We start from the raw sequence: 18,893 nt of genomic DNA, 5'->3' as shown, positions 1-18,893 counted from the left end.
CATATCAGAAGGTAATAGTGGGAGAAGATGTCTCTTAAGTCAATGTTTAAATGCAAGTACACTTGGACTCTCCTTGCAGACAGAATGTGGGAGGGAGTTCCAAAGTTGCGCACAAAGATGGAAAGAGAAGGAGTTACGAAAAAATTTTGATTTAAAGGAGATATCGAGAGGATTTTGTGTGACACAAGTAGTATAGATACAATATAAATACATACGTAATATTTAAATTTTCAGGCTTATCAAGGCAATATTCAGGCATATTCAGGCAAGACATCTTTATCAGCCTATCGGAGCCCACTGCTGAGCAAACGCCTCTTCTCACATGGAGATGGTCAGAGCATTAATCACCACGCTTGCTCAAGACGGGTTGGCGATTTCAATCGTATAATTTGCAATTAAAGGTCCAGGTTTCTTCACGATGTTGTCTTATAGTCTTAGAAGGTACATATGACTCGAAAAAGATCACATTGATACTTGCCAGGTTTCGAACCCGCGCCCTCACGTAGAGGCGGGCCTTTAACCTCCAGACCACCACGACAGGCAAGACATATTAAGGCAATTTAAAAAGCGATTAGGAAGTATTCTTTGGGAGGAAAATTTAAAACGCTCACAGATGAAGAATGTTTGAACATACGTTATCGTTAAAACATGCATATTCCAGCGGAAGCGGACGCGGAGCCACTTTAACTTACTGCGGATTTCAGAAATGTGGTCGTATTTACGCAAGCCGAGATTAAAACGGATGCATAAATTCTGCAGTCAATCTAATTTCGAGCAAATCGTCGGTGGCATCTAAACAGCAAACATCACCGTAATCGAGTCAGGAAAGAAGAAGAGAAATGATAATACATTAATAAACCGAAGTTTTTTATCGGATCTAGAAATGGGATTGTATCCCCGTCGTACACTATACAGGGCAAGATGTCAAAATTAATTTGATTGTACTCGTACATTTGCCTGCTTCCAATCAGCTGAGATTGATTTAGGGTCACTAGCAGACCGTAAAAAAAATTGTCTATTTATTTACAGAATCAACACCTGATTAATAGCCTCGATAGTTACCTTAAGTGTAGATGACGGGGCATGCCTACAGAGCTGCAAGTTATCTGCATAGAGGGAGAAGAAATATTTTTGAAAATATTATCCATGGATATAAAAAAGAGACAGGACGCCGCTTTGTGGGACCTGGGCACATGTGCCATTCCGATCAGAGGAGCTCTCATCGGATTTCACCATCTGCCGATGACCGACGAGATAAGATTGAAACCATTTATTAACAGCTGGAGATATCGAGAGCGAGGAGAGGATTCCTAGTAAAATGTTAAAATCATCCGAGTTAAATGCTTTACTGAAGTCTAGGAGAACTAATACGGCTAGTTTCCTGTTATCCCCAGGATACCGGACATCATCTATTACTTACTAGTAAAGCAGAACTGGTACTATGGTGGGGTCGGAAACCGGATTGAAGGGGGCTAAGGAGAATAATGCAGTAGAGTTAGTCAGAAAGTAGTTTATGAATATTAAATTCAAGAACTTTAGAAAGGATAGGAATAATAGAGATAAGTCTAAAGTGAGATGACAAAGTAGGGTTGGGCAGTTTAGGTGGCGGGATAATATAAGTCGATTTCCTAGCTGTAGGAAATGTTCCTGATACCAAAAAAAAATTAAAAATATGAGTTACAGGCAAGCCAATTCTGAGTAATGGTACATGTGAACGATGATTTCATCAAATCCTCCAGCTTTGAAAGAAATTGATAAAAGAGATTTCTCAACATCTTCTTCTCTTATTATTGGAAGTAGAAAAGGAATATCTCTTACGAGATGAAGGGACAGACACCGGAGGATTGGAGAAATGATTATTTAATTTATTTAAATTAATATTTTGTAAGCATTTGTAAGTTGGAACGATTATTCACACCTAATGAGTTAGAAAGCTCCACATATGTGAGCTTGATGTACTTCAAACAGACGAGAACATGTAGCGACGCTTTGAATCCCTACACATTCTATTAAAAAGATTATGAAAGGTTGTTAACTCTGAAAGATACATTAAAAGATAGGTCATTTTATATTTGAAGCCAGGGACTTTGCTCGTCGTCTTATTTTTTTTTTCTTTCGATTTCCTGATAATTCCTCTTAATCATCTCCTGATTTGATGATAATTATATTACCTCAAGACACTGCCCTTATGAATAAAAAAAACCTTGAAGTCAGTTTAGCTGTTCCAGAGATAAGCCCAAAACAAACAGATTGACAGGCAGGTATGAATATAGCAAAATATAATAACATTCTGTTAGTTTCAAAATACAAATAGACACATTATATTTATTTACTATTGAGATTTAGTGAATAAAAAACAAAATCATCATTAAAGTCAATACAGATAAAAAAATTAAGAGTCAATTAAGCGAAATAAAAGGCACTTAATGTAAGTAAGACTTATCTATTTATATTATTTGAATACTTTTTTAAGTTTAAAGTGGACTTATGAAAATGTTTTATTCATCTCCCTTAATTTATAACTATAAAATTTTACTTCCACCTTAGCTCATCTTTCTTATTCTAAATTTTTTAATTACGTTTAGAACTTCAATTAAAAATACCTTAAGGAAATTATTGTTACTCATCCTTGGTTAAAACTTTACCTCTTAAAACGCCTGACGTTGAAAAAACGCAATTTTACACATCAATTCGTTTGCTTATACTTTCTCTGTGTCTTAATATTAACTAAACAGTTTGTTATCATTTTGCTAATTACTTCGCAAATAAGTTTATAGCCTTTTATTAAATGTATTATTTATTTTTAATAAATAAATAAATAAATAAGTGTTGAAATTCTTAACGAAATAAATGAAGTTAACTAACAAATGAAATATAATTAGCAATGATCAGTATTAAATAAGTTATTAAAAGATAGAAACTAACTGTATTTGTTCATTTTTTATATATTTATATTCCTAAAGCAACACTTAACTTTATAATTAAAAAGCTTCAAAGAGTTTTGAGCTAAATTTTAATTTTTAAAATTATCAAAATTAGGACACGAAAATTATAGAGACCATATAAATCATGTATTTTTATTGAGAATTAACTTAATTTATATTTACAGTCATAAATAAAACATTATTTAAAATGTGTTCGTTATAAATATTTAAAATGTTCAATAATAATTATTGATTAAAATTAACATAAAAATATTTTTTATGCTTTTAAAATAATTCCTAGATAATTTTTTTATTTCTTTTTCTTATATGTAAGCTCAGGAGACAGTTTGTTAACAATTATCAATTATTTATAAATAGTAGGTATCTACAAAATATTAGAATTCCCACTTAATACTGAACTACATTAATTACGATATATTATTAAAATAATAATATCAACAATAAAACCGACGATATTTATAATTTAAGTGCAAAAATATAGCCAGAGACATTGTTTTTTATGATTACGCGAATTTCGCTGAACCGCGCGATCTGTGCCAACAATGAGTGACTAGCAAACTGCTTAATAGGGATCCAGCAAGAACTAGAACGCCTCCCCACAGCGCTGCTGTAGATGAAATGCATATCCCAGCTTCATTGGGTAAATCTTCAGCGAACACAACCCTCAAACCCTTCTCAATAGTAGTAACCGGTTCGTAAGTTCTGTTTCCTATGTGAATGACGTCCCGTCTCTTCCTCCTGGGCTCCGTACTGCCAGGACTGGGGCACACTTCGCAGTCCGTTTTGCACAGTTCAACATCACATTGTATGATCAAGTCCATTTCGTCTGGGAATTTAAAGGCATTGAAGTATGCGTAAGCGATAATCGAAGCCCCGGTGTTTCCTGTCTCTCTTGTTTTCTGGAATGCTCCAAATAGTTTTGGTTTTAGCACGCAGCCGTTTGAGTCGGTCAATGGGACGATATTGGTGTTGCTTGAGTCGCGAGCGATGCATTCCCTAACTAAAATATCAAATCCTGCATCACCAGTTACGGATACTACTAACGTCATAATTTCTCCGATCTTAATCAGCCCGTTGGCTTCGGGGGCAAAAGGTCCTCTGCCCGTCTGAATATCCAAACGAGCCATAGCAGTATCACCGCTGAAATTACTTGTTATCTGATTCAACATACCGACGCTCAAAGATGACACTAGCTGTTTAGTTAAATTTCCTTCCCACAGGCATCTTACGCGCCGAATGTGATCCCAAACTTCTTGAATCCCTGGCTCGTTTTGGAGAACCAAGACGTTTTCAAGATAGGCTTGACCTTCATTTTCGAAATCGCTAAAGAATCTTGTTCCACATTTATTTAGATTCACTGTAAACGAATATTTGATTTGGTTTGAATTCTCCTTAACATAAATGCACTCAGAGTCTTTGTAGTGGTCTTGAGAATAAATGATCCCGTTGTAGGCCTTGTTGAACTCAATGTTAATGGTCATCATTTGTTTACCACAATCGACGGTGATATCGTGAATATGAGGTGGATGACGGTCTTCGTCTTCTGGATTTATGGGAGTCTGTGGGCCATTATCATTATCTCCAGGCTGATCTGGTTTTTCTGGCTGGTCAGGTAATCCTGAATCTTCATTAGGTTGACTAGGTTGATAAGAAGGAGAAGTTGATTGCTGAGGTTGCGACGACTGACTTGGTTTATAACCAGGTTGACTTGGTTCGTAACTGGGTTCTGAAGATTCATTTTGGTCGTAAGATGATTGTGTCGGTTGACTAGGTTGGTAAGAAGAGGATTGTGACGGCTCACTGGGCCGGTTTGGTTGGCTGGGTTCGTATGAAGATTGAGTGGGCTGACTCGGCTGGTAGGATGAATAACTTGGTTGACTCGGTTGATAGCCAGGTTGGCTGGGCTGGTAAGGAGATTGACTAGGTTCCAACGGTAGTTGGTCAGGTTGGCTAGGTAGGAATGGGGAACTAGGTTGACTCGGGCCTTCACTGTATGAAGGTGTCGGCCGACTGCCAGGTGCGGGGTAACCTGTCACTGGTGGGAGATAAGAAGCTGGTTCAAATGGCCTCGGCTTTTCGGGTTTTCCTCCGAAGTATTGTCGAGCTGTAATAGATTTTTTAATTAAATTAAAATGTGTAATTATTCATGGATAATTTTTTTCTAACGAGAGCAAAATACTGTTTGTGTTTTTGTGTCGTGTCCTCTTTATCCCAGCGTGAAAGCATGGTCGGCGTGTATTTAATTGAGTATTGTGCTTTCTTAAAATTATTTACATTTGCAACTAAACCGTAACAATTATACGAAAATAGTTTAGACCTTAATTAGTACCTAGAGAATGGAGTTCATACAATATTTTATTTTATTTAAGTTGTGTGGCCCTATTGAAGTTAGTAATAGTATTAAGATCAATTCATCCAAGGTTTGTTATTAAATAACAGACCAAAAATTAATCTCTTATGTTTAACGTAAACCGATATCTAAACAAGTTTAAAGGCTCCTTCCGTCTGACCTCTCCTATTTTTCTGTTGGTAGAATCCTTGAATCCACTGGAGGAGATTGGTGACCATTTCATCGGTATCTGGCTGGCCTGGCTGGAGATCGGCTGGAAAGCACTTCATCATCAGAAGTCAATCGAATTTTATATGGCCTTCACCAAGATAGTTCTCATTAGAGAGAAGAAAAGACAACACACCCTTACGATTAATCCTTTTATCACCCAATTGAACAAAGAAATGTTTTCCATATTGTATAATGAGTTAGTTGAAATTTCCATTGCCAGATAACAACCATGTCTAAAAACAAAAACATGCAAATTCCAAATAGATTCATGCAAAACTATCCCATTCTACTAATCATACATTTCTTAAGGGCAGCTTTTACTACACAATAATATAATAATATATTTGATATATAAATATTTCAAGAAATATAATAACTGAAAAAAGAAACGGCAACAGAGAAACATGACACTATGTTACTAACAGCAATATTTTTATAGTGAAGTAGACTTTGTTACTTGTTTTATAGAAATATATACACAAGTGTACAAGGAACTCAGCCGCTAGATTGAAATATAACTCTCTCGTTTTGAGGCTTCATGCAAAAAATAAACCAAAATTCACATGTATGTATTCACAAAAATTTACAAAGATAAATATTTACATCTCTTTAAATTCGTATATTTTAACAATGACACGTACTTCAAATATATTTTATATTATAATTAAATTAACGAATTATGTTATTTTTTTATATGACAAGCATTTGGAGAGGGTAGGTTGCGTTTGTCAGCGTTGAAATGCAAGATTCCATTTACTCGGTCAGTCAGCCCGTGACCACTGTTGGTACAAGGGAACCGAAACGTCGGGAGTATGCAGTTTAAAATAACAAAAAACGCATAGTATACGAATAAAATACAATGTACTTGTAAATAGCTCGTTAGCAAACAAAGTTAACCCCTTTAACCCTTATAAAGATCTCAGGAATCTTGCATTTTATAATCACCACTATATCCAATATGTAGGTATAGTGTACGTACCGATCCTAGGCTTTTTCGGGTCTGTAAAAATTGTTTTATTTAGTACATGGTATTAAATAATATTTATTCTAATATAAGTAGTCAGCTTGTGTAATATTAATTCCAATTGTAGGTTTTTCTTATATTTTAGATATGTCACTGCAAAAATTGTGGGACAGACGGACCTTTTTAATGTATAGAAAAATATAATTCTTTCAAACTTACGAAATCTAGAAGGAGTGTCTATAGCTGCGGCACAGGCGATCACCGCCCACAGTGCCACCACATACCACCGACCCATCTGCAATGATTACAGTATATAAATGAAAAAAATAAAAAATATATAACACGTTGCTTAGCAACCATAGAATAATCGTTTATTGAAATAAATAAGAGACTTGGAATTTTAATAAAAAAATCTCAGCTTAGTTCGCTAAGCTATCCAAAATTAAGGAGTCATTTCGAAGGTACACTTCAAGTTTCCTAAGTATTCGATCCCAACAGAAAAAAAACCTTCAAAGGCTATACGCTAATAGGAAGCTGAGATAAAATCTATTTATCAAATCTGTGTGATTGCGAATTAATTTAAACCCAAACATTAAAATCCATTTTGCATTATGAGCAGATGTTAGAATTGCACAAGTAATTGTTCATTGTAGGTTCGATTCCCAGCGGCTGATTTATCTTACAATGGTCTTATCTTAAAACTATATGTTAACAGACGCCTTGACATAATATATTGTTTTCTTGTCTTCCTTGTAATTAAATAACTTTATTGCATACTGGAGCTTGTTACTTAGTTGGCTGGATTAAACCAAACTTATTTATTAATATTGAACTGTCTCCGTTAACTGTCCAATGTTTAGAATAAATATTTAATTCCGGTTGTTTGCAGGGACCCTAATCCCTGGGAGACGAGATGAAAAATTCATCGTCGGGAGTAAGAGTGTAGTTTAATATAATAATAATAAAAAAATATTAGTTTTGTTTAAGAAGCAAACTCACACTAAAGCATTCTTAAAGCATTCTAAAAGCTAAATTAATTATTATTAACCAATTCTTATTATTTTAATGCGACATTTTGAAAATTAAAAAGAAGGAAATTGCAATCACTTCTCAAACGATTATTTTTTAACGTAATTCGCAATATACTGCAATTTTTGTACTGCAAAGTTACAATATATTTATTGCAATACTTTATCTTACCGCGATAGTTTTAGAGATTAAAATGAAATTTTACAGTGGAGTGCCTTATTTGTAGTTTTGTCGATAAGATTATATACAACGTTCTGAACAATTTTATCTTAATGAAATTTTTTTTCTAATCTAGATCTCTTTACAGTAACAAAAATTACAAAATATTACGCGTTCCCCGACCCATTGACCTCAGACGTACGATTAAAAAGATAAATCGTAATAAATTTAACGTATAATGAGCTCGTCTCGTCTGTGTGAACAATTATATTACAAAAAAAATGCACTAAAGTGACCAAATCTGTTGATATAATTATGAAAAACTTCGCTTAGAATAACCCTATTTTAATTTTTATTATAAGCTAAAACTAATGATTTTATTAGAAGCATTTATAGATTTAGTATTTGCAAAAATTAACATCGGACTTCGAATTCTCTGAGTTTCAAATTAAATAATATTTTCTATAGTATTTTATACATAACTTAGCCTTTTTCTAAATAAAGTAAAACTCCTTGTGTGATTAGGAAAAAACAATTTTTTTAAGAGTTACTTTTCATAATAATGACATGGAATTATACAGTCATTATTTGTATAATTTTCGGCATAACCTATGATGTAATAACAAGGCCTGTCTTAGGCGGGTGGTTGAAACATAGCGTTTTAAAAAACGCCACAAAATGGTTTATGGCAAATGATACGAGCGCCGGTTTATTAATTATTTTGAAGTATCATCACTTTACATAACAAACAATGAATTTATTTAAAAGTTATATAAATATATTATGCTCGGTGTGTATTCTAAATAGAAAACAAAGGAATAATGAAAATGTTATATATATATATTGTAAATAGGTTTTAGATTTCACGCGTACTATGTATATGGGGAAATACTTATCATAACACTGGTATACGCGATATTATGATTTATTTACATTGTCACGAATCGTCCGCCGCTTGTGAGTCGAACGCATTGCGTAACATAATACTTTGTAACATGGAAAAGTGCAAAATTTATGTAATTTGTCGTGTCAAATCATCCTCACCTTTAAAGGGCTTGCATCACGCTCCAACGAAAATATTATTCAAGATAGCGAATGAAGTTGCATTAAAAACATACCATGTACAAAAGTGCGTTTAATTCATAATATTATATAGACAAAACTAAAAAAATATTTAAGACTTTCTATCGATTTCAAAATCTCCTTAACTTATATTAAAATACATTTGCACAAGTACTGATACTAAGACTTGCTAGAATGAGGCTTTTTAATAATGACATATATCTTCCATAATGGAAACAATGAACCAATTAATAAAGGTCGTATTTGTTCACGAAAATGTAGTGATTTATGTTCATCCGACTTTGTACACTCACGACTTGAGACATATCTTCGGAGCTTTCACCTTGTTACATGGCACAGCTTCCGAGTTACAGTTAGGACATTACATAATACTCTCTTCGTTAGTATTCCACCAAACTCAAACTATAATCAAAGGTTAGTGGAATCAATAGACTATACTGGATTATATAACATACTTATACGTCGGCAGTACGTAAAACATGATGATTAATTTGCCAGAAATTGAGGGAGAAAACATTTTTAGAATCGACCTTTTGGTATTTAAGATATATCTAATTATATATATATATATATATATGTGAGTGTGTGTGTGTGTTTATTTACTTTCCTAAGCGTCATCCCAAACTGAGGAAAGCTTGGCGTAAAAACACAATGAAATGATTAATTTATAACTACCATTACTAACTTATACTGATAACAAATAAAAACGTTGACATGGCCAAAATATTCCAAGATTCCAGTGCGGATGAAGCCATAGTTCAATTTAAAAAAAAACACAGAGTAATGACGTCATTTAATATATGAGTATGATCACTTTCATGTGAATCGATCATAGACAACCTACAACTATTAAATTCAATAACTAAATTGCTAATTAAAATGACCATACGTTACATCTAAATTAAGAATCATTATGTAAAAATGAATTACATAATGAAAGTCAAAATTGCATAAAATTTATATAAAATTATGATGAATGATGCATATGCATTAGGAAATATAGAAATATGCATCGTAACACGAACTATGAGATCTCATCCGTACAATGCACGACCTGTACGTACTTATATAACGTCTCGATACTCCTCGCATATTTCAAACCACAGACAACATTAATGCACAAGTTATCACCGTTTGTTACATTTCCATACAAAATTTGATTATAAAATTTTATAACGACTTGTTCTATATTGGTTATTGCGTTATTTGTATGAGTTTATGTTGATATATGTTTAATATGTATATATGTGTGTGTATATACATTTACAAACATACAAAGCTATCGTTACATAGTATATGCAAAAGTTCCTTGATAGTGTGAATTTATTAAGTCATTCATAACAGTTGTATAACGTTTTTCTAACGAAAGGATTTATGCTGTGTCCTCATTACCAATTTGTATCAAACCAACTGAGATATAACTTTCATGTTTATTCAAAAGAAACGACTTGAATTTAAACAGAAAAAAAAAATGATAAAATAAAAAATACAGTAAAATAAATAGCAACAATGTCTTAAACTCAAAAAATATATCAACTGTACAATAAGTTTCGTACTTTTCTTAAACACCGTGAGATAAAAACTTCATGCTCAGTTTAAGCGTTTTTCCAGTTAGGTCTCTTTAAAAATAAATTAAGGCGTATATAATGTATAGATAAATCTATTTCAATCACTCTATGTAAACTGTGACACGTCGTAAAGTTATTTGCTACTCATAAATGTTAGTAAATATGAGCTTAATATTTAATTAATAACCGAGTATCAGATTAGATCCGAAAATAATTTGTTATTTGCCTTGAGAATATCAGGACACATTAAATGTAATGTCATCAGTCAATAAACTTAAATACTAAAACAATATTTACATCACAAACAATGCAATCTACAATTAGTACTGCAAATATTTAAGAACAGATCTACACAGATTCACGTTTGAAATAATTTTAAATTGAGAATTATCACAAATTTATAACAAACGTAGAATACGTATATGTACACACTGTATAGGTTAAATATTTATATGTTTATCTAATTTTATAGAAAAATATTCTTTCTTATAATTGATATATCTTCATTTTTATTTACAAAAGATATCAATCTATTTCATAACAGCATCGATCAACGTCTGAATTCAGCTAATCGGTCTTTTACGCAATTCTATGGCTTATTACAAGCTAATAAAGATTAAATTACTATGAGAACTAGCTGGAACAATAACGTGCGACTAGTTTTTACTTAACGATATCATCTTGTACGTTTTATCTGTATCTAGGACGAAATGGCGCGAAACTGCTACTTGCGTTTATATATTGTATCACCAGCTCTTTCCCGCGTTTTTGTCCGCATTGACTTTGAAATCTACTTCAAAGGAAAATAATTTTAGATTAATATACGTACTTTACTGGACTTTAGTCCAAATAAAACTGTATACTCAACCCATTTTGGAATTTTAACACCACATAAATTAATACTAAAATGTTAGTTCAACTATTTTAATGTCATATTTAAGTGTATTAATTTTGTTTCATAAAAGAAAATAAATAAATTATTAAATATGCAATTTTTTAATTTAATTTATTTTTATCTATATCACTTTAAACTTTTAGATGACCGAAAAGTTATTAAAATAAGTTATTAACGAGTAATGAATAAGGTATTATTAATATATTATGTTCATTACCACCTACCACAAAGTGGAATGACAGCTATGCATCATGCACTGAAATTACAAAACCCATGTAATTATAGTATGTTAAATTTAATTAAAAAGCCAATACTTTTAAGATCGGTACAGTGCAATTTTAATAATTATTTATCAATTAAAATAATAATTCAACAACTTTTCACAACTTCAAGTAGAAAATCATAAACCTCTTAAACCGATAAATCGTACTGAATGTTTTATTTCAATCACTATCATATAGATTTATAGTAAGGTTTTAATGTTATTTGTTATAATGTATATAAATCAATTCATAAATAGCTATAAATAATACAATTTTAAAAATTTAATGACACAAGAATGTACGTAAACTAGATCAACTCCCACGCAATTATGTAAACCGGTAACATTGTTTTAAACCGTTTTTACTTGCCAGCACTATAGATTATATTAAACTAATGAACTGTTACTTTATTATAAGCAATGTTAACAGTCTAAATACACTGAGTTTTTTGTCTTAAACACTAGATATCTTAAGCAAGAATGTTTTTTTTTCTTAACTTTTAATTTAATTTGCTCGCAAACAAAATAATCAACTTCGTATCTTGATATAAGTGAAACTGAGTCTTCTAGCGAAAGTCTTAGGTCCTTAGCATAACGGGTCGGGAATCCTAACCTAGCTCAACCTTTTACTTGTGAAGGTCAGAGAAATTTGACATAGAGGAATGCCTCGAATTAAACTTGTTTCAATGTATTCATGATTTATAAATGCTTGATGTTTTTGCTGTCACTCATTAATATATTTAAGTTATTTTAATACATGTATGAAACAGTCGAGATACCGTCAGAATGTCCAATTGTAGTTAGATTTCCTTTGAGCCAGCTGAGTGCATTTTTCTTGAGATAGTTTTACTTTGAAATTCGTTGAGATTGAATGAACATATAGTAAATTATCTGATATGAAAATTAAGTGCATATTTCGTAAACACATTATGCTCATCTCCAATAATAGTATGAGCATAATGTTTAAGTATTCTTGAAAGCTTCGCTGGGCATGGTCTTGTGAGTGTGACCCGGATTTCAAAATTACCCTCTCATTAAATTACACGCCGGCTCCTAGAGATGTTTCCCAAGAATAGATGAGAGGTCAAGCATTTTAAGAGAACTTCATTTGAATTCTTTCAGATATTTTTATTTATTTTTTTTTTTCGCATTAAAGGTACGTTCGAAAACATCAATATTGTGTATTGTTTTTGGAGTTATTTATAAAAAAAGCCCATAATATCACTTTCCCTCTTACACAGTCCATACAGAAATTAGTAAAGTATAAGATACAAAAATGCGATTTTATATTTATATTTATCGTCTACATATCTATTTAAACTCCATCTTTGTATTGACAAATTAATTAAAAGTGTTCAAATTAATGAAATTATATGAAGTGCCATAACTTTTAGCTCTCTCGTAGTTAACTAACGAGAGCTTTAGGAGACAAAAATCATCCTGTGTTTCAAATTACTTACAATTATTAATTTAAATAACTTAGTTATATGTTTAAAGTTTTGATATACGTATGTATTGTATTATTTTTATTATTAAAACTGGCTTAACATTAAGGAACTTCACGCCGACGACTTCATACACTTGAAACGAATTTCATCTGTAAAACAATATGACAACCGGCCACGTCACATTCACCCGATTCACGTGACTCATTACAAAATAAGACTATATAATAAAATTATGTTTGATTGAGTGATTAAAAAACATTTAGAAATAAATAATGTTAATGAGTTTACAGACGAGTTGGGGAATTATGTTTGTTATTAAATTATAATGTGTTAAATCGATTCGTACAAAAAGTCTATGGTATAGACATAGACGTCTGGTCGTCGTCAACTTAATCATCAAGGATTTCTTAAAACTTAGCCTTATAAATATAGCCACCATTGATAACAAATCCCATACTAAATAAGCTTACAATTCGTAAATTCGTTGCTCATAGTTTTCCTTCTTGTTTCAAAATGTGTTATGTATTATACTGACAAGAATAATTTATGTTTTCATGTTGTAATCAGTGCTAAGGACAACCTTATAATTCACACTTATATTTCATTAAGGTAAGTGCACCAAAAATTACCTATTACATCTTTATATTAGCTACTACCAGTATCATCATGATTTATCTCAAAAATCTCGTTAATTTTTAAAATGACATCAATATCGTGACATTTTAAAAAGGTCTTTTTTATAGGAATGAACTATATTCAGATTCCATTTAATATATCTTATTATATTAAAAACATCAAGGGAGATAACTGTCGTAAGCTAAGTATCGTAATATATTTATCCTTGATTCCGTAAAAAAGAATCACAACTTGACTTTGAAATATTTAAATTTTTATAATAAAATTATTATGTTTAAACACACTTTGTTATAGTTACAAGTGGCGCCATCTGTGCCGTATTAATTATAACATACTATAATCATTAGAATCATTTTTATGACTGATTATAATGAATTATAATACTGAACCAGTGTAATTTTGTAATGGCAACATTTAAGTATCAACTTGTATTTGAAAACTATAAATACTGGCTTCAGAACATTTTGTAGGACATAACTAGAAGTAACGCTGAACATTAAAAATCAAGACCGAAACTTTACCTCAAACATTATATCATTAAAATGCATTCGGGCAGACAACGCCGTCGAAAAAAGCTAGAAATAACTTTAGCCCTTAAATTTTTTTCTTAATATAAATAACTTGTTTTATAAGCAAAATCTTGTTTAACCTAAATACGCAATTCTTTTATTTTATATGATTCGACAAACGTGAGACGTTGAAATAAAAATCTATTGAAAGTTTTGCGTAATAAGATGCTAATTGCATATTTTACAACACTCCGTATAACAGAACGTACTGACACGTAGAATTCAAAAGGCTTTCATTAATCATTATTTGACAATTGTCATTAACGACTATATAATGAAGGGTAATGCAATTATGAGTTGCTTTAATTCACAGCTATTCTTTTAAATGAAACTAAAGCTTTTGACACTACGCGTTATTTATTTTAAAACTACGTAATAACGACGTTTCGGTTACTTCGCACTTCGCGGCAACCGTGATCACGGACAGACGAGATGAAAGTGTCCCATAAGTGAAACAAAGCCGTAGTTATATTCAAAATCCTTTCATACATTTAAATGCATACACACGCAAAAATCTTATGTATCATTTCTTCTTCTATTTAATAAATTATGTTCATGCTTTGGCCAAATATAACTCGTATATATAAATTAAGTTGGAATCATTAAATCGCAACGTATAGAAATCGCTGATGAGTTCCGACATAGCTTTTTCATGAGAATACCAACTGATTACACTAGTTATGTGACGCGTCTTCATCAGGATGTAATTTATATCATAAATTATAATAAAACTATACCAATAACAATATAACCAAAGAACGTATAGACACAGTTTACAAATCTTGTATCGTGAATGTTTCATATAAAAAATTTCATTAAATTACTCATTCTTATTTATTTTATAGAATATACTAAATGAATTTTATAGTTACGTATTAAGCAACTATTATTATTTTACAATACAATAAAAATGTTCATGTCAAAGTTACTTGAAGATTCAAAATTAATTGTGACAGAACCTTGACATAAAATGTCGCAAGTCAATAGGGGACATTTTCGCAATGTGCTTAAACAAAAATCATCTTGGAACGTTAGGTTAGATATTTTTAAATCGTAAATACATACCTCATTTTGTTTTGGACAAAATTAAACAAAGAAAAAATAATGATGAGAAAGAAATATAACCGAAAAATCAATAGTAAAACGAATGAAAAATTCAAAGAACGAATGACAATATATTCAGCCGATCGTAAAATAATGTCTTATTTTTTATTTTTTTTTAAAGTACGAATAAGTTATAGTAATTTTTCTTTCATTGAAATCATCAAATTAAATAAAGTAAGATAATAAAATGTCTGAACGTTATTTTTATTTTTTACAATTATAACGACTACATATTTCAATAACATTTTAATTGTTATTTACTAACGAATTATTATGGAAGTCAAAGTTGTAAAGATTCTCAGCACATATGTGCTATAATGTTAAAAAGATATATATTTGATTTTAATCTTCTATTAAAACATGGTCCATTAGCATCGGTATTAAAAGCGAGTTGGCTCGTTAAACATTTATTACAAAGTATTGAAAAATATGCAAAGCGTAACATTATTTTTTTCACGGATTCTGCTTTTAAAATTTACACTAGGAAGAAAACTGTATAATTTTTGTGGCTAGAACGAAGACGATTGATAGTTAATTTAAAAAAAAAAACGATGATATATAAAGTTAAAGTTAAAAGTTTAACGTGTTATTTATTTATTACCTACACAGCCTACTAACATAATAATGTAAACAGTAAGGCATCAAGTTATTTCGATTATCATCTATATTTTAATAAATAACAAAGTCTTTTTTTATATCTATTACTTCATGATTCAATATACGATTGACAGATCTCACAGAAATTGTCATTATGTCACAATGAACAAATTAAAAAACATACGAAACCGGAACAAACAATTATTAAATTAAAAATAAACATCACGGTAATCAAATCAGCAACCAGGCTCTTAACTAAACTTTGAAAGTTATAATCGTTTATAAATTTCACGCAAAACCAATATTCACTCTCTAATTTAATTAATTTTTTTTTTTGTTAATTGCTCACTTTTACTGTATTGTAACATTCAGGTTGTTAAGTAAAAGTATTTAACAAGTGCGTAATTTAAGACAACGTTTGAGAAACGAAGCTTCTTTCTTAAGGATGAAATACATAAAATAAATATATATCGATGAATCAAAATATTTACCTCTTATATTAATTTAGTTCTTATTTTTTTCATTACTATTTTATTAAGTCTTTTAAAAGACGGATAACTCTTATCTTTGCCTCTTTCTTATGTTGTTACAAAAAAAAAGTTAAAATTATATGTGATTTTCAACAGTGATTGGCTAAATTACTTAGTTTAAAATCATATTAGATATATGGGACATTTGCAAAAAACAATATACCTACATATAAATTATATAGTTTTTCGTGACATGTGACATTATTAAATTCGTGACAGATGACACAAGAGCTTTCACTGAGATGAATGGCATATATTTTTTCTATGCTCTAACAATGTTTTTTATTTTTTATTTTCATCACAAATTTGACCTAATATAATTAAAAATAAATAGAATTAATTGCACATCTATGCCCTAATTATGTTATATTATTATTAATAATTTGTATTAAAAAAGATATTAAAAATCTGTACTGCATTTGAATTTTAATTAATTTCACAACAAACAATGTTCATGAATATGTAAAATAACCCGCTTTCTTAAAAAAATCTCAATAATCATTCTTATTATGCAAAAAGCAGATGTAATTAAAAACCATAAATTAGTATGATATGATATAATAAAGTCGTTGATACTATAATTCACATGCCGAAAGAAAACCAACAATGCTTATTGCTCCAACAAATGTTTTTACAAAATTATTAGAATATATAAATCTTTTAATATAAATTAATATAAATATATATATACTTCTTACTTTACTCACCGTTATAATTTTGATTCCTGAACTTTAACACACACTTGAATCACTCTATATTATATTTAGTCTATACCGTAACTAGCTGTCTAACGTCAAATGCCTAGCCGGCTTCGTGATTTGATGGAGAGTGTACGCGGGCGTTTCATAGTTCACGCTTTTAACCTCTCCGAAGTCACTACCACTTCTACACACCATTCTATTGTGACCCCCATTGAGTAATATTTGGTTTAACATATGAGATTCACTAATAATGGCGACATTTCGCATTATTCGGACATTTAATTAATCGAGGTAATTAGTTTTTTTTTTTCAACCGATCAATGTTTATTTCGTTACTTAATATTGTTAACTATTTTCTTGTACCTAGTTGTGAGTTTTTTATACTTTTTCATATTAAAATTTGTCTAGTTCTATTTAGTATTGAGGAAAAAAATTAACAATTTTATTTTGTTTTTGATTTCAAAAATATGTATATAAAATACAAAATATCAAGTTCAGTGATGAATAAAAAAAAAATTATTTCATTAAAAAATAACTACATATATTAATTCATGAAATATACTTATGTAATGTACGTAACAAAACAAATTTTTAGCCTTACATACATATGTATTGATTAAATCTGGGTACTCAGTCGTTTAGGATACGGTTTTAAGTCCATTATTTATTATATTTATTAAGGAATAAAAACAACAATTTTAATGACATTTATATATGTTATCAGATTTCGCAACTTCTGTCGAAGAAAAAATTATAATAAATATTTAAAATGACTGATTTGATCGTTATTTTATTTATATTTTTCTTATAGAAATTTTACTATTCATTACTGCATATCACCATCGATAGCTAATTGCAATGTGATGTTCTACGATACTTAAACAATGCTCAATATATCTTGACCAAATTTCACCGATCGCAGGCAGAGCTGCCGGTGATATAAACACGCGTAAGGACTTAACTTCGTTCCGGTATCGAGATAATGAATACAGGAAGTCAATTCACTATCCAATTAATATAGTTAGAAAATGTTTGTTTATTTGATACAATATAAATATTAAAGTTTAAATTTAAACTATAGCTTATGATGTCTAAGACTTTCGCGAGTATTTATTAAAATAAAACTAATATTTTCGGATTTACTATGCGTTTTTTATTATTTTAAAATGCACACCCTTACTTGAAAAAAAAAACGTGATAATACATCCGAAAACATTACTTTTATTTAAACTATTACTATTATATTGTTAAACATAACATATTATGAATATTTATTACACGTTAATAATTATATAAACATATTCGAGAAGACGTCGTTTTGTAATAATTATTTGTATATTTGCATACGCACGCCTAAGGATGGAAGTGTGTCGGAAAAAAAAGTATAATTGATCGAAATTGAGATTTAAACTAACAAAAATAACTAGCGATTGACGAAATTATGGGAAAACTTTCACATTTATTGATGTTATATCATTATTACAAAACAATCAATGAAGCTTTTTTGCACTCGATAAACCATTGCTCAATACATACCGGAAACAAATCAATGTCAAATGTCACGTTGACGTTTGAAAGACTTATTTAGATTCACGATGATCTTAACTTGTTCAGCTTTTATGTTATAAATTAACATTGAAATAAGACGGATTGAAATACTATTTTTATGCTTATAGATATATTTTATCTTTTTTAATGAATAATTATTTAATTTTTATAATTTTTTAAATGACTATTTGATTTTGATCGTTCATTAATCTTAATAATTTCGTGCGAAAAAGTTCGTTACAAAAACCTACAAAATTAAAAAAATCTATTTCATTTCCTCGAAAGTATCATCTGA

At 30.2% G+C, this 18,893-nt stretch overlaps 1 protein-coding gene across 4 annotated transcripts; it reads right to left on the bottom strand.

The window, feature by feature from the left end:
- Positions 1-3,133: 3,133 nt before the first annotated feature.
- LOC116775352 (uncharacterized) lies at positions 3,134-17,189 on the bottom strand. 4 transcript variants are annotated; one of them, XM_061524737.1, is made up of 5 exons: positions 17,057-17,189; positions 6,689-6,764; positions 6,485-6,505; positions 5,456-5,548; positions 3,134-5,049 (listed from the first exon to the last, which is right to left on the bottom strand). In XM_061524737.1, exons 2-5 carry the CDS (start codon positions 6,762-6,764, stop codon positions 3,449-3,451), a joined length of 1,791 nt encoding a protein of 596 aa, XP_061380721.1. In that variant the 5' UTR covers positions 17,057-17,189; the 3' UTR covers positions 3,134-3,448. The 4 variants fall into 4 exon arrangements, with proteins under 4 accessions (XP_061380721.1, XP_032524132.2, XP_032524133.2 ...); XM_032668241.2 differs by lacking the exon at positions 6,485-6,505; XM_032668242.2 differs by lacking the exon at positions 5,456-5,548 and having other exon boundaries at positions 3,135-5,049.
- Positions 17,190-18,893: the final 1,704 nt, after the last annotated feature.

The sequence above is a fragment of the Danaus plexippus genome, chromosome 25 (assembly GCF_018135715.1).
Source record: "Danaus plexippus chromosome 25, MEX_DaPlex, whole genome shotgun sequence".
Classification (NCBI taxonomy): domain Eukaryota; kingdom Metazoa; phylum Arthropoda; class Insecta; order Lepidoptera; family Nymphalidae; genus Danaus; species Danaus plexippus.
The sequence above is the reverse complement of the archived record's forward strand: the minus strand, read 5'-3'. Positions and strand labels throughout refer to the sequence as shown.